General features: G+C 41.1%; 1 protein-coding gene across 15 annotated transcripts in view; it reads left to right on the top strand.

Annotated features, from left to right (window-relative positions):
• Positions 1–24,092, top strand: part of NEK11 (NIMA related kinase 11) — a 291,628-nt gene that overhangs the window by 149,270 nt on the left and 118,266 nt on the right. For all 15 annotated transcript variants that reach the window (XM_042954485.1, XM_042954481.1, XM_042954486.1 and 12 more), the window contains one exon: positions 22,790–22,950. In XM_042954485.1, the coding sequence (XP_042810419.1) occupies positions 22,790–22,950 (161 nt within the window). The remainder of the gene's footprint in view (positions 1–22,789; positions 22,951–24,092) is intronic.

The following is a 24,092-nucleotide window of genomic DNA, read 5'->3' as shown; positions in this document are numbered from 1 at the left end:
CTGTTGTGGTCACAAAAGATGCATGGTATGATTTCACTTTTTAAAAATATATTGAGACTTGTTTTGTGGCCTAACATGTAATCTATTCTGGTGAATGTTCTATTTGCACTTGAAAAGAATATGTATTATTGTTTTTGCATGAAATGTCCTATGTATATGTCTGTTATGACCATCTGATTTAATGTGTCATTTAAAGACACTGTTTACCTATTGATTTTCTGCCTAGATGTGGGGTGTTAAAGTTCCCTACTATTATTGTGTTACCATCAGTTTCTCTCTGTATGTCATTAGTATTTGCTTGATGTATTTAGGTGCTCCAGTGCTGGGTGCATAGATATTTACAATTGTTATATCCTTTTGTTGAATTGATTCCTTTATCATTATGTAATGCCCTTTTTTGTCCCTTGTTACAGTCTTTGTTTCTTATTTTGTCTGATCTAAGTATTGCTACCCTGGCTTTTTGTTTCCATTTGCATGGTAAATGTTTTTTCATTCCTTCATTTTCAGTCAGTATGTGTCTTTTTTTTTTTTTTTTAAACATTTATTTATTTTTGAGACAGAGAGAGAGCATGAACAGGGGAGGGGCAGAGAGAGAGGGAGACACAGAATCTGAAACAGGCTCCAGGCTCTGAGCTGTCAGCACAGAGCCTGATGCGGGGCTCGAACTCACGGACCGTGAGATCATGACCTGAGCCGAAGTCAGACACTTAACCGACCGAGCCACCCAGGCGCCCCAGTATGTGTCTTTAGTCCTGAGGTGAGTCTCTTGTAGGCAGAATATAGATGGGTCTTGTTTTTTATCCATTCTACCACCCTATGTCTTTTGATTAGAGCAGTTAACCCATTTACATTTAAAGTAATTATGATAGGGACGCCTGGGTGGCTCAGTCGGTTAAGTGTCCGACTTTGGCTCAGGTCATGATCTCGCATGAGTTCAAGCCCCGTGTCGGGCTCTGTGCTGACAGCTTAGAGCCTGGAGCCCGCTTTAGATTCTGTGTCTCCCTCTCTCTCTGCCCCTCCCCTGCTCATGCTTTGTCTCTATCTCAAAAATAAATAAAACATTTAAAAAAATTAAAAAAAATAAAGTAATTATGATAGGTATGTACTTACTGCCATTTTGTTCATTGTTTTCTGGTTGTTTCTATAGTTCTTCTCTGTTCCTTTCTTCTTCTCTTGCTTTCTTTGTGATTGGTGAGTTTCTGTAGTGTAGTGTTTGGCTTTCTTCTCTTTATTTTTTTTGTATCCATTTTAAGTTTTGGGTTTGTGGTTACCATGAGGTTCATGTATAACATCCTAAGTATATAGTAGTCTATATTAAGTTGATGGTTATTTAAGTTTAAACACATTCTAACAAAAAACTTTAACTCCCTCCTCCACATTTTATGTGTATGCTGTCATATTTTACATCTTTTACTCATGATTTTCTTATGTCTAATTATGGCCATTTCTTTTCCATTTAAAGAAGTCCCTTTAACAGTTCTTATAAGGCTGGTTTAGTAGTGATAAACTTCTTTAGATTTTTTTTTTTGTCTGGGAAACTCTTTATTTCTCCTTCAATTCTGAATTATAACCTTGCCAGGTAGAATATTCTTGGTTATAGGTGTTATTCTTTCAGCACTTTGAATATATCATGCCGCTCCTTGCTGGCCTGCAAAGTTTCTGCTGGAAAATCAGCTGATAGACTTTTAGGGTATCCCTTGATGAAACTTTTGTTTCCCTCTGCTTTTAAAATCTCTCTTGATCTTTAACCTTTGACATTTTAGTTATTATATGTCATGGTGTGGACCTCATTGGGGTCATCTTATTTGGAACTCTCTATGCTTTTTGAACCTGGATGTCTGTTTCCTTTCCTTGGTTGCAGAAGTTTCAGCTATGATTTCTTCAAATAAGATTTCTGCCCCTTTCACTCTGTCTTCTTTTGGGACCCATAAAATGGAATGTTTGTTTCCTTGATGTTGTCCAAGAGATCCCTTAACCTATCCTCATTTTCTCGTTTTTTTTCTCTTTTTTTGCTTTCAGCTTGGGTGCTTTCCATTACCCTGTTTTCCAGATTGCTGATATGTTCTTCTGCATTTGCTAATCTACTGGTTCATTCCCTCAAGTGTGTTTTTTTATTTCAGTCATGGTATTTTTCAGCTCTGATCGGTTCTTTTTCATATTTTCTGTCTTTTTATTGAAGGTCTCACTGAGTTCTTCCATTCTTTTTCCCAGTCTGGTGAGTATCTTTATGATCATTACTTAAAATTTTTTATCAGGTATATTGCTTATCTCTGTTTTGTTTAGTTATTTTTCTGAGGTTTTGTCTTGGACTTTGTTTTGGAGCATATTCCTTTGTGTCCCCATTTTGCTTTACTTTCTATTTGTTTCTATAGATTAGGTGGAACAATTACTTCTAAACTTGGAGAAATGGTCTCATGTATGGTGTCCCCTATATAGAACATGTGTGCAGGGCACCTGGGGGACTCAGTTGGTTAACTATCCAACTCTTGATTTCACCTCCAGTCATGATCTTGCAGTTCATGAGTTCAAGCCCCACACCAGGTTCTGTGCTGACAACACAGAGCCTGCTTGGGATTCTCTCTCTCCCTCTCTCTCTGCTCCTCCCCAACTCATGCATGCACACACTCTCTCTCAAAATAAATAAACTTAAAAAAAAAAAAAGACTATGCATGCATGGTGACTTTTGCTGGCTGGCTAGAGCTGGCTGGTGTGAGCTGGGGATGTCTCAAGACTCTCCATGCAGGGGGTACCCTGGAAGGATACCTAAAGCTGAAGTGGGTGTAGATTGGAGGAGGGGGTCCCGTGGTCCTATGCACTGAGAATACCTTGGCAGGGTAGCTAAAGCTAATGTGGGTACAGGTCAGGGGAAGCCCAGGGTTCTAATCACTGAAGGCACTCTGGCAAGATAAATGAAGTGAGTGCAAGCCATGGGGTCCCAGGGCTTTATGCATAGAGGTCACCTTGGCAGAATAGTTTAAGCTGAAGTGGATGTAAACTGGGGTGGGGGAGGCATGGTCCTAGGGCACTCCTCTCAGGGGGCACCCCGACAGGGCAGCTAGTTTTTTATTTTAATTTTTTAAACTTTTATTTCATTGTGGTAAGAAGAATTAACATGAAATCTAAGAAGAATTAACATAAAAATCTGTTGGATTTTTTTTTTTTAATTTTAAGTTTATTTATTTACTTTGAAAGAAATAGAGACAGTGCAAGCAGGGGAGGGGCAGACAGAGACAGAGACAGAGAATCCCAAGCAGGTTCCATGCTGTCAGCTCAAAGCCCGAGGTGGGGCTCGAACCCATGAAATCATGAGATCATGACCTGAACCAAAACCAAGACTCGGACCCTTAACCAACTGAGCCACCCAGACGCCCCTACCCTCTTAGGTTTTTTAGTGAACTATAGTACTGTCAGTTATAGGTACACTGTTCTGCAGCAGATCTCTAGAACCTGTCTGGCTCAGCTAAATCTTTATGCTCATTGATTAATAACTCCCCATTTCCCCCTTCCTCCAGTCCTTGGAAGCCATGCTTTGATTCTATGAATTTAAATATTTTAGATACTCCATGTAAATGAAATCACGCAGTATTTGTCTTTCTGTGACTGGTTTATTTCACTTAGCATAATGTCCTCAAGGTTCATCCATGTTGTTGCCTATTATGAAAATTGACTATTTTTCAAAATAAAAAATTTATTGAGAAGAGTGGCATTGTTTTATACCTTTACAATTTTTTAAAAGTGGCTTAATAGAATGCAGCTGGATTCTCATATCTGCTTTTCATTTAGATTTATCATGACATTACATGTAATATAGTGTCTGGAAAGCTATGTACTCATGAGAGGATCAAAGTGAAAAAGACAAGGAAGATCTTAGTGCTGTTTATGAAAGTAGTTTAGATTTTGGGCTCTCCTGAAAGAGTCTTGGGGACTCCCACGGTCCCTGGACTATTCTTTGAGAACTGTTCTTCTAGTCATGAAGTGAGATACTGGAAAAGCCAGCATTAAGTATTCCTGGGTATCATGAATAATTTCTCCATTTGTACTGCCCTGTTAAATAATTTTTAATAAACTGGCATAAAGGATAACAAAGCAGCAGGATCTCCTTTCCTGAATATGGTGCTCTAAGGTAGAAAACCTACTCTATTTGAATTTCACAGGTGTGAAATCATTAATAAGCAGACACGATGTTGCCAGTGTTATTGTAATGGTCATAAAAGCTGCAGTCTTACTGAGATGATACACTTTTATGCTTTAATCGACATCATTTTATGTGCTAAGTAGGTGGATGCAAGATCTTGAAATTGTTTGAGGGGCCTCCTGTGGGGATAATTGCGTGGTGAAGTGTGTTCATTTACTTATAGATTTACCCCCAGAGAGCTTGGGAGTTTCTCAGTCAATCACCCAAATGCCTGGCTCCAGCATTTGCTATGCATAGCAGTTTTCACCACTGAGGAATCCCAAATAAGATGCAAATTGTCTGATAAATTATTTTGTATTTCTCTTTCACTTTTCCAAAAAATAGTCCTTGGAGAGCTGTAGCATCAGCAAATGCAATCAATGCTTTAGAGCAGGTTGATTTTCCGTTTTTATTGTTATGGAAATAAAACCAGAGACTGGGAGGTATGGCGACAGTAAAATGTGCTCTTTCCCTGGAGGCGTGGGATTTCAGACCATACCTTTAGGTACACTGTTCTATGTCAACATTGATAAATTACACAACAGCTATCTCTATTTTTGTCTGTAGTTATAATCTTAGATTAATATATTCTTATTTTGTTTAATTTTCTCTTGGGAAGGTATGAAATTATTTTTAGTTGAATGGCCTATGAAAATTTTAGGTGCATTTGACAAAGGCATTTAATGTACTGATGGAATAAATGCAATTCTAGTTTTCTCATTTTGAGTAGAATACACAGCAAAAGCAAGGATGGGCCCAAATTTATATATCTTTATGTATATATACCTTTTCCATTGTGAAGATTTATTCTATCCTATTAAGTTTTCTGGGGGCTTTTCAATAGGATCCTATTAATTCAGTTCCTAAGGTCAGAAATGCATAACATTTTCTCACTTTCACATTAATCCTTTTCTTCCTCCCTGTTGTTTACAATCCTCATTTTTCATTTTATGGAGGGAATCAGCACAATACTTATGCTATTTGCATTGTCACATTTTTGTAAATTTTTCTTGTTGAATAATTTGGTAAAAATTATCCCACCACTTTAACAATGAATTTTGCTTGTGTTTTATTTATTTGTTTATTTATTTTGAATTTCACTTGTGTCTTAAATTAAGTTTTGCAATTGATCAAATCGGACAAACCGTAATGACTTATAAAATACAAAATCTATTTCCCCCTTTTGTTTCTCTTAGAAATTTTCATCCTACTAAGGATCATGTAGTTGGATGTATCTTCTTAACTTTGTCTTTTGCCTGATAAATACAAAGAAAGGTCAAGTCCAGGCTTCCCACACTGGCTTTATGACGTTAGACAAGTCCTCTAACTTTTACAAGTCTCAGATTGTCATCTCTAACATGGGTTCTGAGAATCCATTCCCAGGCCACTCACCTAATGCCTCAGTTGCCCAAGGCTAAGCAACTGTCACCTCACCTGGTATGTTAAACCTGCCTCTGGCTAGTCTCTGGCCTCCAACTAGTTCATTCTCTAAATGGCTACCAAAATGATCTTTTAAGAATGTAAATTAGAGTTTGTCATTGCTTTGCTTAAAGTCCTCCAGTGGCTTTCTATTGTGTTTCGAATACAAAATAGAAAACCTTTCACAGGGCCCACAAGGGCCCTGCTTACTTGCTCCCCACTTGGCCAACGTTGCCCAATGTTATGATTCATGTCACTCCTGTTAGGGAGACTGGCCGTCCTAGGTTGCCTGGGACTTTCTCGGTTTTAGCACTGAAAACTGGAATAGTTGGCCACTCTATTCCTGACGGTCCAGCTACACTGGCTTCCTTTCTTTCCCTTGGATATGCCCATATCTTTCCCACTTCACATCCTTTCCAAATGTTCTTTCTTCTGGAAGCCACATCATGTTATTTCACTGTGTACCTGGTCTATGCCTATTCATTCTTCAGGCCTCAATTTGAATGTCCTGTTCTCAGAGAATCCTTCCCTCAGCCACAGATATAAACTGGATTCTGTGAAGTTAATAGAAAATGTATATATTGTTCTCTGTCCCCAGTTCCTGGCACAGAGCTCCCAAAACCCTTGTAATATCCTAAGGGATAAGAGTACCATAATGATCTTCTGTTCTACTATTTGGTCTTTGACCCTGATTCATGAGGCAAAGTTCCTAAATCCTTTGGAATTTCCAGAGTGATAGGAATATCTTTAGTTCTACTGAGATGACTCTTGGTGGATTTGAAGGCTCCTGGATTTGAAGGAGAGGCAGCTCCCAGCTCCACAGTTTCTGAATGTATTTATCTGGAGTGGCCAGTAACTGCTTACTGTCGATAGCAGAGGTGGACAAACTTTCTTAAATGGTCGATAGTAAATATTTTAGGTCTTACAGAGCACGCTATCTCTGTCACAACTACTCAACTTTGCCATTGAACTCTGCCATCATAGAGAGAAAACAGCCATGGATGACAGAGGCTATGACTGTGTTCCAGGAACACTGTGTTTACAAAAGCAGGCCCAGATTTAGCCCATAGGCCCTAGTTTGCCGACCCTTGGTCTAAGTAATTTTCTGCCCGTTGTCTTTGGGTTCTGAGAATGTTGGTAAATTCACTAATGGCACTGGAAAATGTAAATTTGAAATGAAATTTGCTTGCAGGATGTCCTCCTTTCCTTTATTGAAACTTGGCTTTGGCTTCACTGAAACAAACACTTCTGATACTGTTACCATGCAAATATACAGCACATCCATTTCTTCTTAGTTATTAAATAGGGTGAAATTAATTTTCTAGTGGGATGACTTAGCATTATTGCTGTTTGTGAAAAGATTTTGATGCAAATCAGTAGGCATGCCCTGGGCTTTTTCATTGTGTGTTGGATGAGGACAATCACAGATCACAAAAACATATATGCTCTGAGAGAAGGAGCTGGATATTAACAGGGAGAGGGCACTGAACCTTGTGATTTCAAGATTTTTTTTTCTTCTCCTTTGTGGGTGCTGATTTCTTGGGAATGTTCCACCTATATATGAGTTAGAATTCCATAAACACCATGGCTGAACAATTCAGCAATACCTTGGTTCAGATCAAGAGACCAAGTGGAGCTAGGGTTGGGGGAGGTTCACTGTCCTTGAGGAACTGAGCTCTGTGCAGCAAGTTGATGGGGTTGGATGGGCTGGGTGCAAAGCAAACTGAAATTTCATTTGGATTTGGGATTTGGGTTGGTAGGACAGAGTCACAACTGGGTGATCAAATTGAAATGTAAGTGGTAACTAAGAAGTGAAAGTGATGATGGTCAAAAATGTAGAGAACCAAGAAGTGACTGGAGATGTGAGTCGGGTTAAGTGCTTCAGGGGGGCACTTTGGGATGAAGAACACGTAAACACCTGGGATTCCATTACTTGTTTTTAGAGGAGGTATGTGACAGGAGGGTATCAGATTGGATGAACCAAGTAAATAGAACTTCTAACTAGGAAGGAAGTGTCAGAAAAACATTTCCCCCATATAGCAGCTGCTGTCACTGTTCCATCCATATCCCCTTCCATTCCTTTACCATTTTTTTGGACTCAGTCTCCTACCTATGTTTCTTTTGTTGGGGGTGGGGGGAGGGGAAGGCTGCTCTCAGACTCCCAGAGGCTGCTTTTCCAGTACTCAAAGAGAGCCAGAAGTGCCTAGGAATTTGCCCCTCACTCCTGCCATGCACCACCCCTCCACACCCAGAGTTACCCAAGGCAGCCTTTTAAAAGTGATGAATGTGTGCAGGAGTGTAAGTGTTCCAGTGCCTCCACCAACTGTCCCTAGAGCTCTGTGGTGAGCCATGATTACCCCTTGTGGGACTCTGCTTGATATGGGCCCCTTGCATGGCTGCCAGCCCTCTCTGTCCCACTTCCTTACCCCCTACCAGTGGTTCCTGGGATCCTTTCCTAACAAATAACTTTGATGAAAGTCCTCATCTCAGAGTCCGTTTCCGGGGAATCCAATCTAAGACACCTAGTTTTTTTTTTAAAGTTGGAAGTAGTTCCTGGCTATTATAAGAGACCTAGGGGAGTTTTTCTTATCTGTTTTTTTTCTGAATTAAGCTTTTTCAAAAATTCACTTTGATGGTTTTATTGGTCTGCTGTCTCTGTCAAAGGACCCCCATTTGAATCACTACATCAGTAATAGTTAAGGAAAAATGACTTTAATATTCCCTGAGCCTTTTCTGCACGTACTTGCTCTATGGTCATGGTGCAACACTGGGTACCCACGCCTGCCAGAAGGAAGCCTTGCATAGATCCCACTCTGCATGGTGGCCTTGGTGTTGTTCATGATGGCCATCAGTGTTTTGACCCAAATAGTCAGTCAAACTCACCAGAAAGGTTTTAAAACTCCAAACACAATGAAGATGACAAGATTTTCTGAGAATGACTGTAAAGAGAACTCTACCAGAGATCTGTGGACAGTTTACCATGAATACTTAGAGACCAAGAGATTTTCAAGGTAGGAAGTAGATTCTTGTTTCCATTTGTCAAGTAACTGGTCCCCAAGTCAGCATTTAAGTGTTGGGGTGGCACTTTATCCCGGAAGTGTCCTGGAATTCTACTTATTTGGGACTTCTGCAATCTACATGGAAGATCTGAGTTCTCTTTGCCAGCTCCATTCATCTTCTCTGCCAGAGTCCAAGTTGGGAAAGAATATTCCTGTTAGATCTCATGATGGTTAATTTTATGTGTCAACGTGGCTAGACTATGGTACACAGATGTTTGCTCCAACACCACTGTGGGTGGGCCTTATCTACTCAGTTGAAGATCTTAAAAGAAAAAATTGAGGTTCCCCCTGAGAAAGAAAGAATTCTGCCTCCAGACTGCCTTTGGACTCAAGACTGCAACATTAACTCTTGCCTAGGCCCTCAGCCTGCTGTCCTGCCCTACAGATTTTGGAGTTGCCAGCCTCCCATGACAACTATGAGAGCCAATAGCTTAAAATAATTTGTCTCTCTGTCTCTGTCTCTTTTTGTCTCTCTGTCTCTTTCTGTCTCTCTGTCTCTCTGTTCCCATATCCTGTTGGTTCTGTTTCTTCAGAGAACTCTGGCATAGATCCCATTAAATGTCCCCCAGTCAAAGTCTCATATTCTGTACATTTCTCTGTTTAATCAGTTCATGCCCACCTTCATGTAGGTTATGGCACATCTTAGCTTTATGGCACTTTTCTCCCCATGAGTTTTGTGAATACTTAGAATTCTAGCAATGTAATGTGAGGCTAAAAATAATTACATACTTACTTCCCCTAAATATGACTTTGACCACTTGAGGAACAATGTGAAATTTCATTAGTATGTGACTATTCAAATCCATTATGTGTCCTAATTATGAGCCTAATCCTGTTACGTGTATGTTTTTCTCTTTACAATCATTTAAAGGTTGGGATATCACCAACTTGGATATTAGGAGAGAGTTCTAGTGTAAAGTCTGTCATGATTCATTATGTAACCTCAATATAACAACTCAACTATTTATACATGATGATAAAATAAATATTTTCCTAAAAAATGAAAGAAAAGCTGGAAATTTCTACGTAGTTTTTTTGTGGCCATCCTCCAATATACCTCACAATGATTCTTGCCTCCTGGTGTTCATGCCCCTGAATGGTCCTCTCTCACGCTGAATAGGACTGACCTGTGTAACCAGTAGGGATTGTGTGGAAATTGAAAAACGTGTCTTCCAAGGCTAGATAACAAAAGATATTGCAGCTTCTGCCTGGCTCTTTTGGATCATTCCCTCTGAGGGAAGCCAACTGCTGTGTGGTAAGGACACAGCTCCCCTATGGAGAGGGTCTTGTTCAAGGAACGAGGTCTCCTGACAAGAGCTACATGAGTGAGCTTAGGATTGGATGTCCCAGTCCCCATCAAGCCTACAGATGACTATAGCCCCAGATGACTTCTTGGCTGAAACCTCATGGTGGGCCCTGAACCCAGACATTCCACCTGTGCCACTCCTGGATTCCTAACTCATAGAAAATATGTGAGATAATAAATGTGTGTTGTTGTTTTAAGTCGTAGTCTGGGGCAGTAATAGATATTATGCAGCAATAGATAACTAATTCAGTAATTTTTGCTGAATGGCTCTTTCTAGTGACTTCACGTGTAAAAAATTACATTTTAACCTCTGGTCAGGGTTCTAGACATTATTTGAAAGTGCTCTGTAGTATTTAGTGGTATGCATGTGGTAGAGATAGTGGTTGGGAAGAGGAAGAGAAAGAGATGGTATATGGATAAGACATGGAGGCTGCAGTGAATTTAAAAAGTCACCATTTGCAAATATTGCATTTGTGAGTATGTGATGAAATTCGAGTGGCTACCTCTAAGGAATGGCCAAACAGAATTATGTAGTCAGCATGACTTAATACAAATGAGCACTAGATTTGGAATCAGAAGATGTGGTTTGGGGTCTGCCACTTTCAAATTAACTTAAAAAGGGTCAAGCAGCTCTAAATGTTATGTTCCTTGTCTGCAACATGGGGGGCTAACACCACCTACCCGTATCATACCGTGTTGTGAGGGAGGCTTAAGTGAGAAAAAGTATTTGAAAGCACTTTAATTGTGAAGGATTCTACAAAGGTAAATAATGGTTATTACTTACTGTTTTGAGGATATGTAAATGGAAGCTTGTCTAGACTTTATAAACCATGAAACAGCTCCTTTTAAACATGGGCTTACCTTCCTCTCTAAGACCATATCTCATGCCACAAGAAGTAGCCAGGTCCAGAAAGGGTAGGTCACCCAGGAAATATAACATTGCAATAGAAATTTTCCTCAGTAGGACCATAAAAAGTTGCCTAAATTGATGTGTATAATATTCACTTCCTTTAATTAAAACATTTAAATGAATGCCATGCCCACAGTATCAGTGCAGATTTCCCTCGTGTTTTTGTGATCATTGGCCCATCTTGCCATATTCAGTTTGCCTGTTCACATTGGTGAGCTAAGCACGTCCACACCAGCAGGCATCTTCTGGCAGTTTCCTGACTGTCTCCAGCTGGCCAGTTAACTGAGGGGTGCTGCCAATGGGAAACAAACATTTTCCAGGAGAATAGAGGTGGGAAAGAGAAATTATAACTTCAGGATTTCATTAGAGAGGAAATCCTATTTGGCTCACAAGGTGTTGTTTCTGCCAACAAACAAATTGCTAAATGCATTCCACGCAACTGAGCTTCTGTTTAATGAGGAAATATAGCCAAAGAAAAATAAGACACAGGCAGACACTTCCTTGTGATAGCACTTTAAATTCTTCAGCTTCATGAAAATCTTAGTTGTAATCTCACTTCTTGACAGACACTTGGTGACCAGGAGCAGAAAGCTGTGGTCGAATCTCTTGCTACTCAAATTGTGGTTCGTGGACCAGCTGCATCTCCATCACCCCAAGCATGTCAGAATTGCAGACTCCCAGGCCCCACTTCAGACCTACTAGTCAGAATTCATATTTCGTCAGGTGCTCCAGAGGATTCATATACATGCTGATCTCGTTGATTCTTCCATGTCTTACATTTGCAAACCTTAGAGCAGGAAAACAGCCTGAAATCATCTAGTTCAGTGTCCAACTTTTAGGGTGCTGAATTATTACTGTCCCCTGTTTACAGATGAGACCCCTAAGGCCCAGGGAGTACCAGCTCCTTCAGAGTCTCTGTTCAGTCTCCCTATATTTCTCCTTGAGAGGGTAGATTCTCTGGCCTGTATTTATTTCTCTGAATCTGGTGGAGGAAAGACAAACTTACCTACTTATTTTGACTTTTGCTTTCTAAACTAGAAAAACAAGTTCAGAGAAATGTTATAGTTTTGCCTAAGGGAGAATCACACTGGCATGTAGAATAAAAGCACACACTTTAGACCTTGAGGGAGACCTATTTCCAAATGGATCATGGGACTTTATTTCTGTCATGTGTGTGGGGGGTGGGGGGGGGAGGAGGCTTTTGTACACTCAAACAGATGTCACCCAAAGAACTCCTCATAGCAGAACCTGCAGTCCTATATATAAGAAAGGCACTGTACTGTACTTAATTTAGCTCTCCTTACAAAAAGGGTCATGAATATGCATTTTGGCTAAGAAAATTTTTTCACAGCCTCATGTGTGATGCTGCCGGCTAAGCTAATCAACAAGACTAATTTTAGCCTTAGTTTTGAAGCTTTATTTTAGAATAGGTCACACTATTAATACTAACCTATAGCTTATCGTGTGAGAGAAGAGAACATCAAAAAGACATAAAACCAAGCAACTGCCATGTCCCCAAGACTATAAACATATTGTTTGTAATTGAGCTTTAGTTCCACTTACAGTTAGTGATCTGATTAATAAAGTAGATGTGATACCTGCTATGCAGTAAAACACATTGTCTACTTTGGGGATCTAGGAGGTCCATGAGCCACCTTTCTCTGGGGTGAAGGGAGGGAGATGAATATCTATGAAAATTCTACATTCCATTTGTATGGAGGTATTGAATCACCATATTGCACACCTGAAACTAGTATGATGCTGTATGTTAACTAACTAGAATTTAAATAAAAACTTTAAAAATGGGTGGAAAAACTCTACTTGTTGGTCCTATATAAAAGAAGGTGGAAAAGGCATCCGCTAGATGAGGTTTGATTTGATAGGTTCTTTGAAGTGGCTCTGGGCACATGCAGAGGAGGCCCAGCATTAGGATGGGATCAAGTCACTGCCTCTTCCCTGTTAAGTCCAGGACTGAGAGTCAGAAAACCTCTGGGCCTGTAGTTGTACCTTCTTGTTTGCAGGGATCAGGATTGGTGGTGGTGGAGGGTGTGCTGGCCAGAGGAGGAACAAAAGGTCAGAAAGGTGAAGTGACCCACATCCCAGGGTTTCAAAGAAGTCTAGGCAAATCCAAACTGGAGGCTGTAGTCCAGCATAGCTAGACATATAAAGAAGGACACTCTAGAACAGCACTGTCTGGTGGGACTGTCAGCGATGATGGAAGTGTTCTATGATCTTGTCACAGATGGCTTTCAAGTGCTTGAGATGTGGCCAGTGTGACTAAGGAATTGAATTTGTCATTTTATTTCATTGTAATTAATTTTAATTTTAATAACCACTTGTGCATGGTGGCTACCATATTGGACAAGGCAGTTCTGGAAGGAGAGCTCTTGAAAGGAATGAGGTTAGAAAGCACGAGTGAGTTCAGGAGAAAATGTAGAGTCCAGGTCACAAAAGCCAAGGTCCTGATCTAAAGGTACATGAGAGAACCATCTGGAAAGCATCAGAAAAATAAAACTGCCTGGACCCAGCCCAGGACTACCCAATCAGAATCCCTTTTGGTGCATACCTTTAACTGAGAGCTACGGAATTCATTGGTAAGAGAAGACAGGTCTGGGAAAGAGAGTACACCCAGGTGATAGAAGGCCTGGACTGCCAAGCTGAAGATTTCATACTCCATTTTATTGGCAGTGGGGGAGACAGATGGGGAAGAGAGACATGGTAGTGAGTGCATTAGGCAGAATTTGTGGCATCCTGTGTTAAGATTGGAGGTGATTGCAAAAGCTGTGTGTTAAGACATTATCTGGAGTGTTCATTTCTGCTTTGGAGTATGAGTGTGTTCATTTCACTGGGGGATGTCCATATCTTTCCCTGGACTGAACATTGGTTCAAAATGTTCCTTAGCAAATGTGCTGCTGTAAGCCTCCAGCCCCACTAAACACTATGGTGATTGAAAATTACAGTTGCTTCCCACAGGCCCAGAAGGGGGCTCTTTGTAATGAAATAGAGATGCAGCAGCATTTGGAATATGGAGTAACAGCCTCTCCAGGCCCTCCAGCAGGGACCCGTGGTATCCATAAAAGGGGATGATTCACATGGAAAATTATTTTCCGAGTGTACCCTTCCCCCTCCAGGACTTCTGAGCTCCCATGAGCAATCTTAATGGCTGCTGATGGGAACTAGGACACCCTGAGAACTTGGCCCCGCTGATGACTCACTGAATAACCCTGAAAACCTGTTTCATGGTTCACAGTGCAGGGAGGGATGGCTTTTAAAAATTGAAAAGGAAAAATAAACCCAGTATATGTTGAAGTTTAGAAATTGGCAAAATGCCTTTTCCAAAACAGCAAGGTTTCCGAGCCAGTTTTTTTCTTCTAACAGTGCAAGGGAAGATATGTCCAAGGGTGACAGACCTAGTACCTTTATTAGCTGCTGGGAGAATGAAAGGCTGGGAACTCAGCCATGGTGGAGTCCAGCTGTCTCCCTGAAAGACACGTCGCCTCTACCTGGGGAGTTTGCTGTAGCTCTGCTGTTGACCCTTTATACATGAGTGCTTCTTTGACGTACCAAGGATGAGGTAACCCAGACATCAGTTTGGATGCCCTGTCCCAAGATTTGGGAAGCTTGACTCAAACAGAAGCTTGTCCAGAGCTCTCTTTGTAATTGATGGGCAGGCTCCGTCCACCTCCATCTCATGTTCTGAGGCTGGTGGCCTCCTTTGGCACCTTTTGATTCACACAGCAAACCCGGTCTCTTGCCTACTACACCAAGTGTTTGATGTGCCACCAGCTTACTGGCTCTGACCCCTCCTACTCTCCTTCCCAACCCCTTTTCTGGAGTAAGGCCAAAGTCCTCTTCTTGTCTCTGGCAGAGGGATCATATTGTCTTTCCCTGCACTCTCGTCAGGTATTTTTCTAAATGCTTACAGCTGGGTGCCTGCTTCAGCAGCACGTTTACTAAAATTAGAATGATAGGTACTTATATTTGGTATGAAAACTGTGAAGAAAACAACATTCTCTACCTGCTAAGGGAATAGTAATGGTCATTTATTAAGCACTTACTACGTTCTAGACACTGTGCTAGATAGAGCATTTTAAGAAAGCTTTGAGGGCTGCCTGGGTGGCTCAGACAGTTAAGCATCTGACTCTTGATCTGGCTCAGATCATGATCTTATGGTTTGTGGGTTCGAGTCCTGCATCAGGCTCTGCATTGGCAGTGCAGAGCCTGCCTGGGATTCTCTCTCTCTGCCCTTCCTCCACTCATGTGCCCACTCTCTCTCTCCTTCTTTCAAAAAATAAATAAAAATAAACTTTAAAAAGAAAAGAAAACTTTGAGCAGGGCAAGTATATTAGACCTCAACAGATAAAAAATGTGGCTGTCTGAGATATAATTTATATCTGACAAATGACTCACTTTAGCAGTGTCCATAGGTATTGTTTGTAGAAAGTCTGAGGGAATAAATGTATAACATAAAAGAATGTGACCTTGCTGGCATCTGACTATTTTCCTTTAAGAAGTGTTTACATCATTGCACAACATCACCCACCTCGTATAGAATTGTATGTTACAGCTATGGGTTAAGGTATTATTATAATACCCCCAAGTCTTTGATTGGGCTCCTTAGATGCAGAGCCTGAAATGGTTATTCTGGTGTATGTGTTTTATTGAGGGAGAGCTCTTGGTTTCAGGGGGAGGGTATATCTAGACCCACAGAAAGCTCTGGAGCATGAGGGATACGAGGGGGCCAGGTCCACTTGAGTCATTAAGTCGTTGGCCAGGACTTTGCTCCAGGGTGGAGGGAACACATAACCTCTTTGATAAGGAAATTCTTTGATCTGAGAGCAATTTTCTGGAGAAGGGCATTTGTGCCCTGTTAGCAATTGTTATGGGCTGAATTATGTTCCCCTAAAATTCATATTTTGAACCCTAACCCACAGTAACTCATAATGTGACTGTATTTGGAGATGGGGCCTTTAAGGACGTGATTAACTTAAAATGAGGCTGTTAGGGTGGGCTTTAATCCTATCTGACTGGTGTCTTTATCAGAAGAGGAGATCAGAGATTAGGACCCTGAAAAACCAGTGCTAGAGAGTCAAGCCCCCACAAGCCAAGGAGAAACCAAACCTGCCAACAGCTGGATCTCGAACTTCCAGCCTCCAGAACGATGAGAGTAAATGTTGTTTTAGTCCCCGGTCTGTGGGATTTTGTTGCGGTAGCCCCAGCAGAGACTAACACGGCAGCCAGCGCTCACAGCAGCTGGATGAGTGTGTCCGTTATATTTTGGGGTGCGCCTGGTAAGGAGGTTTGGGTGGCACGTCAGTAGTATTCACTACACCCACATACAAATGGGAAAAACCACCAGAGAAGTGACATCAGCTGCCCAAGGTCACAGAGCCAATAAGCAGCAGAGACCAGATTTGAACCTCAGCCTGACCCTACAGTTTATCCTCTTAATCTCTCAGAAGCAGCAGACATCACCAGTTAACTTGGGCTTCAATTTCTGTGGGTTTTTTCATGCCAATTTGCCTGCACCTTACACAAGATAGAGCTCCCTGGGGAAACTGAGGCAGCTCAGCAGAGACAGTGTCTGCATCTAAGTGCCTTCTCAAGGCATTCTCTCACCCAGTAGTTTTGGGAATGTTGTGGCATATTAATCATAGGTTTCTCCGCCATATGAGAAGATGATGTTTTTATTTAAAATGTTTTCATTAAAAAAATGGATTAAGGCGATCTTTTTCACACCCACAAGTGCCATATTTAGGAAAATAAGAAATCTGGAGAACTGCCTTGTCAGTATAATAATAACTATTGTCATTCTGAGCACCGCTGCTTCCAGTTTGTAATGTGAGAATGTGGTCTTTAGAGGCCACATCAAGATCTAACAATAGATCAGTTTGTTCTTATTATAGCTTTTGTTCAATATTTTCTGGCTCAAGATAAAGCCATTGCCCACTTCAGAAAACTAGGAAAGAAAGGAAAAATAAAGAAGGGCATGTCTGGGCAGCTGCCTGCCACGAGATCCCCTCCTCACCCCCAGCTGCCCCACCACAGCTGACATAGAGAACATCCTCTCTTTAGGAGGAGATGCTTTCCCTGAGATGGTAGGCATAATGAGAACCATTTTGAAAATATCTTGTGGAGGGGCGCCTGGGTGGCTCAGTTGGTTGGGCTTCCAACTTCAGCTCAGGTCATGATCTCACGGCTTGTGAGTTCAAGCCCCACGTGGGGCTCTGTGCTGACAGCTCAGAGCCTGGAGCCTGCTTCCGATTCTGTGCCTCCCTCTTTCTCTCTACCCGTCTCCCACTCATGCTCTGTCTCTCTCTTCTCAAAAGTAAATAAAAACATTGGAAAAAAATTGTTTTAAGAAAAAATACCTTGCGGGTATTGTTGACTTCCTAGGAGAAGGGGCAGAAAAGTGGTGAGTGAATCTGTTGGATTTCCCAAGTCACAGGTCACTTGGTCACCAATCAGTTCTGACACTATTGGAGGAAAAAATCTTTATGTCCCCCACTGCCCTTTTCCTGCCCTTCCCCAAAACAAAGATTAGGAAATTCTTTGCATGAAATTTGAAAGTGCTTATCTCTTAGAGGTGTAGGCATTCATTTGTTGGACAGCAAGCTTTGAGTTTGGAGTGTCTGCTTTGAAAAGGCAAAAGATTTATAGATCTGAAGAGAAACCAGAGCATCCTGGAGTGTCTGCTTTGAGCCATGGGTTTGAGAAATCGTGGGGAACAGGACCGTCTTGGCTCCTGCCTCCCAAGAGCTTATCAACTGGGGATATCTGTAGAAGCTATTTTTATTTGAGCAGAAAGTGCCAGTCATTGTGCGAAATTAGCGGTTCTCAAATTTAGGCTTGCATCAGGATCCCCCTGGAGGGGTTATTAAAATGCAGATTGCTGGACACTTCCTTCAGTTTCTGATTCAGCAAGTCTGGGAAGCCTGAGAATTTGCTTTTCTAGTAATATCCCAGGTGATGTTGTTGCTGCTCTTCTGGGGAACACCGTTTGAGAACCATTGTGCTAAACTCATGACATGCATTTACTCAAGACATACAGATGGTTAGAATCATTCAGCGTGGTGGTAGGTGCACAGGTTGAGGTATTCCTTCCACATCACTAAGTTCCTCTAAAGGAAATGAGGCTTTGACTTTAGGCAAAGTTCTTATGTTATTACTTCTTTTAAAAAAATTCTTAAAAAATAAAAAATAATTAAATAAAATAAAATTAAATTAAATTAATTTAATTATTTAAAAAATAATTCTTTAGTGCATTTTTCTGATCATTTGAGAAGTTTAAAGGGCTGGTACAATAATATATGAAGTATCAGGGAAATTCTCATTCAACAATTACACCTGTGTGTCACTTTCTCCTTGAAGGTCCTGTAAGGTAGAGCAATGGTTCTCCAAGATGCGGCAGCAGCATCATGTAGACTTCTTGCCACCCCCCCCCAAACCCCTGCCCAGACCACCAGTTTTTTAATCTGAAACACTGGGCATGGGGCCAGGAATCTGTTTTAACAGGCCTCCACGCAATCCGAGTTTACACTCCAGTTTGAGCACATCTGAGGTTGAGGGTAGTGACAGCTGGGCTGAGTCTGAGGGAGAGCCCTTGGCATTCAATATTCCCAGCTCCTTTCAGACACTTTACCAGGATGACTAAGTGTTTCAGTTTTCCCGTCTCCTAAGTGGAAAGCTTATCCCTTGTCCAACATCTTTCAGAGTGATGGGGGAAGACAATCACACCTTTTATCCATGACGTGGTTTTACTAACGAAGACGAACGTTCCTAGCTAACCATGAAATAGCACCAATTCGGTGGAAAAAAGATAGGATTCAGGTTATTTGTGTTCTGGTCTAGTGTCCACCCTGCATACAGCTCTGTGACTTTCAATTGGTTATTAGCCTGCCTGAGCTTCACTTTCATTATCCAAAAAAATGATAAAAATGTCCTGGTCTAACTTGAATAACTGTTGCAATGATTAAATGGGATAATGGGTGTGAATGTGCTTTTGCAAACTGTAAAGTGCTTTAACTTTGGACTGCTCACTCACAGCTTTGTTCTTCTCCATCAGTAAAAATGAGAAGAGTGCCCTACAGCTCCACAGAGATCGTGACAGCTAATGGTACAACAATTTGAACTCTTCTAAAGTAAAGCTTATGTCTTCATTTTTTTGGTCTATAACATATAAGGTTGGAAGATGTAGTCTTCCATATTCTATTATAGTGCTTCTATATAATAATACATGATAGTACTTTTATTTGAATTAGTCACATCCTATAGCAACAGTTTGGACATTGTGTCCCAGACCAGCATCCCCAGCATCCCCTGGCAACCTGTTCAAAATGCACATTTTCAGGCCTCACCCCAGACCTGCTGAATCAGCAAGTGGGTGGGGCCTAGTGATCTGTGTTTTAACAGGCCCTGCAGGTGGTCCTGATATTCACTTAAGTCTTAGAGAAAGGGATTTATTAGGGTCTTAATTGAAGGGTCTGGCAAAGAGCCTCCTTTTCATGGAACAGGGTGATTGCTTCTCTTTTTCTCCAGCACGGATCTGTAACCACTGTGCCCAAGTTCAGGCAGCCACAACTGGATTCCTTCATAAACACATTGTCGCTGCCCACCCAGCCTAGTAGAGATCTGGAATGCCGCTCCAGTGCATCTGCTATGAGGCTGACTTCAGGGTGTGAGGAAATTAAAGCTATTTATCACAGACCATTTTCCCTCAATGACAGGAGAAATGAGCCTTAGCCTAACAAGGCTTCAAATTGGGCCTGCATAAGAAAAACACACAGCTTGACAAACACAGTTTGAGCAGACTTACATTTCTTTTGACTTTTCCTTTTGAAAATGATCTCTTTTCTGAGCTGTACCAAGATAGTGGTGCTCGTTTAAGAAATACTGGAGATGAATTCATCCCTGTCTGCTTTATGACTTAGGCACAAGTGGCAGGAGGGCACTTTCCTCCTTACCATTTCTTTCCTTCCTCTCCTTCCTGGGAGGGGATCCTTGGTAAGAGAGGGAATCTTTCCTCTAAAACCAAGACTCTGTGCACAAGGAGTCACGTTATGGGAGGTGGGGCTCAGTATTTATCAAGAGAACCGTTTGGCTATGGGATTTGGCCTTTTGCCTTATTACCCATTTGAGTTGGGTACAGTATGGATTTTGAGAAGTGATTCTATTTTGTGTATATATTTGTGATTGTCGAATATTTCTGTTTCTTCCTGGTGTTGTGTATTACAGGCAAAATGTGTACAGTTTTATGGTAAATGTTAGTAATGATATTTACTGGGTACATAATGTGCATGGTGCTTTGCATCCATTATACTATTTAATGTTCTCAACAATTCTAAGAGATGGGCATTATCATCTCCATTTTACAGATGAGAAAGCTGAAGGGCAGGAATAGAGCTGGTATAGAGCTGATATTAGAGCCTTGATTTAAATGCAGCTCTTTTTTTTTTTTTTTTTTTTTTTTTTTTTTTTTTTTTTTTTTTTTTTTTTTAACGTTTATTTATTTTTGAGACAGAGAGAGACAGAGCATGAACAGGGGAGGGGCAGAGAGAGAGGGAGACACAGAATCTGAAACAGGCTCCAGGCTCTGAGCGGTCAGCACAGAGCCCGACGCGGGGCTTGAACTCACGGACCGTGAGATCATGACCTGAGCCGAAGTCGGACGCTTAACCGACCAAGCCACCCAGGCGCCCCTAAATGCAGCTCTTTTTTGATTCCAAAGCCAGCATTCTAAACCAGTGTTTTTCAAATTGTGTGGTGAGAAATCAACAAGTTGCAACTAGCATTTAAAACAGTTTTCTTGAATAGAACGTGAAAGACCAGAATTGTCATATTTAGTAAGGATAAATCTGGATGCATGAAACTTTCATTTCAACTACAAATATATTTATGTTCATACACAAATATAAGCACATTTCTGGGTACTGGGAAACAATGTAAATGATATTCTTATTGTGTCACAGTCAAATTTGAAAGCAAATATTCTGGCCTAACGTGGAGGAGATGAGGAATAGAGGGAAGGAAAGAGAAAAATAGGAATAAATAAATGAACGAATAACTGTCAAAGAGACAGAGAGCCTCTGGGGGGAGAGGGAGAGGAAATAGGAGGAGGTGGGAAGAAGAAGACAGAGTGAACAAGTCTGTGATGCAGAGATGGAGGGAGAGGTGGAGGGGGAGGAACAGAGGTGGGAAGTCGTGTGGTCCTGTCCACCATTCCATTCAGTGAGAAATGCCCCTACTTGAGGACAAAACTAGAGACTTGAATTATCTACTTGGGAGCTATTAGTTTTCATATACTTATCTTGCTCATACATTTCATATATGCTTCATCTACTCCTCAAGCCATTCTGAGTGTGAGTTGAGTCAAGATTTTTATAAAACATGGCTCCCATATACAAATAATCTATTTCATTTGCTGCTCAACAGAAAACCAGTGATCTAAAGGGAAAACAGTCTGTGTTGGAGTTACCAGAAGTATGGGAGCCCCAGTGTGCCCCTTCCTAAGGAATTGGCAAAGACAATTTTTTAATATATGTAATTTTTGTATTTTGAGTTAATTTTGAGGTCATGGCACTGGCCTCTTGTGTTTTATGGGAAACCATAGTTAGCGAAGATTTTAAAGTACCCCGCTGTCAGACTATCAGGGAACTCTACCTCTACTAAGTATCCTACTTCCAGAGGATTCTGGAATCACTTAATGAAAAGTCCATTTTTACAGATGTGGAAATTGAGTGAACATTTTATAAAGCTTCCCTGTATATAGTGGTTTCATAAGAATCATATTACTGAATCTTCCCAGCTACCCTGCAAGGTTACCCTTATGCCAGTTTTACTGGAGAAATTGGAGCTCAATAAGTTCAAATACCTTGTCTAGGTTCTCCTGTAAGAGGCAGTAGAGCCGGATTCCAACCTGATTCTCTGATGCTAAATTCCATATTCCCCCCCAAGAAACACAGAGTAGCAACAGTGGGTTGAAAAACAGTGCTGTTTGTTATGATTTAGAAGAATTTATTTAGAAGAATTATTTTGTTTATAAATCAGACAATGGTGCAGAGCCTAAAATGCCCATGGTTTTAATATGGTGGGGTGTCACTCTGTAATTTGCTCCCTTCCCCAAGGACATTTCCCTATTTCTAGGCCTTCATTAGTAAATTGGAGTTGATATCACTATGTTTTTTTGTGATCCAGTCTTGGCCTTTCTTGGTTGAAAACCATTATAAACACCGATTATGTTTTTAGTTAGTAATAACATTTTATCATGTAACTTAGGTAGTCACTTCTTGGCATCAACTTACGTGAGGGATCCTTCCTTTTTAAAAACAATAAATGCCACATATAGATGTAAGTAAGCAGGGTCCCAGAGTGAACGCCATTTCAAAAGCCTTCATAGCCTATTAAAAAAGAACTGTAATGTTTTCCCCAGCTTGCCAAAATGCCATTCCTGTATATCCTATGCATCTTACCTGGTCTCACCACTTATTCTTTAAAAAAGAAATTCCCAGGAAGAGTGCTGTCATAGTTCTACTCCAGCTGCCTCTGCAGAAGTTTTGTGTGGGTGTGTAAGAGAGCCCTGCAGGCAAGGCATCTCATCCTGCTTCTGCTCCTACATCCCCTCCTTTGTAATAAAGATTTATGCCTCCAAGAGATCATTTCTTCTTGTTTCATGGCTTTATTCTTCCACCTTCAAAATATGGTTGCTGGTAGAGTCATTCCTCCTTTCCTTTACGGGTTTAATTTTGCTGAGTATTTATTACATTCAACCAGATACTTTCAGGAAGTTAAGATTCAGCTCTACCCTCCTGAGAGCTTTATCAGCACAAACATAATATACATCTCTGGGAAAATATAGGAGATCCTAGATTTGTTACAATTTTAATGACTGGTAGGACTCGATTGCTGTTTATTCTTTATTTCAGACATCCCAGAAGACCCGCTTGTGGCTGAAGAATATTATGCTGATGCATTTGATTCCTGTTCTGAAGAAAGTGAGGAGGAGGAAGAAGAAATAGTGTTCTCAGGACCGGAGGAAGAGGTTAAGGATGAAGGACCCCAGCCTGCTTACAGAACAATCCAACAGGTATATGCTGCTCCCCAGTGGATATAGTGGAACTGTCCGAGGTACCGATCAGGCTGTGACTTCCCAGAGGGTCCAGGAAGTCTTAGAACCTGAAGTGGGAGATGGGGACTGGGATTTGTTACAAAGGTGCCATGTGATGGGTCTTTATTTCCAAGGTTCAGGGGAAGGCAGGGCCCCAGGGAATTCTTAGAATCTGCTGTGGACCATGTTGATTAGGGAAGGGCTAGAGTACCCAGTACTTAAGCAGGTGGGAAGATGATATGTACTACACTGAGGAGCACCCTATATACAGCTGTTGAATAAAGAATGCAAGTGTCTCTTTAGCAGAGAGAAGGGGATTTTTTAAAATATACTCTTCTGGGGGCAACTTTTCTTTGGCTCAGGTCATGATCTCACGGCTCATGGGTTCAAGCCTCACATTGGGCTCTGTGCTGACAGGTCTGAGCCTGGAGCCTGCTTTGGATTCTGTGTCTCCCTCTCTCTGTCCTTCCCTTGCTCATGCTCTTTCTCTCCCTCTCTCCCAAAAATAAATGAACATTAAAAAAATAAGTATATATATATTTATGTATATATAAATTTATACACACACATACACACACACACACACATGTATACTTTTCTGCCTGGTTATAAGATTTTTGAGTCATGTCCTAGTGCACAAATTAGTTCTGGAGTTGAGGCCCAGAGATCCTTGGCTCAGGGGATGATCTTTCTGGCCACTCCCAGCCTTTGTGGGCCCATCCTTACATAAAGCGCTGGAGTCTCTCAGTGTTCACAGATCTCCTTAATGGGCAAGACTAAGCTCCGTTGCGTCATAGGCTAAGAAACATCCCTGGCATGTGATTTCTCTGTTGGGTGTCTACAAGAGAGTGAAAAGCAAGAAGTATATGAAGAGAAAGTGGATTACTTTGGGCAACTTATGCTCATATACTTTATTTTCTTCTTAGGCCATAACATGTTAACCTTTCCAGTCCTAAGCTTTCTTAAGTTACAAAAGATTTTTAATAACTGGGAACCATTAAGCTACTGAAATAGAAGTCAATCAGGGAGTACATGTGGCAATGGAAACTTAAGTCAGCAGGATTAATTGAAGTTTGTATATAATCTATTCAACACTTTTTAATGAAGACTAAGCAATCCAT

Source organism: Panthera leo, chromosome C2, assembly GCF_018350215.1.
Source record: "Panthera leo isolate Ple1 chromosome C2, P.leo_Ple1_pat1.1, whole genome shotgun sequence".
NCBI classification, from domain to species: Eukaryota; Metazoa; Chordata; class Mammalia; order Carnivora; family Felidae; genus Panthera; species Panthera leo.
The sequence above is the reverse complement of the archived record's forward strand: the minus strand, read 5'-3'. Positions and strand labels throughout refer to the sequence as shown.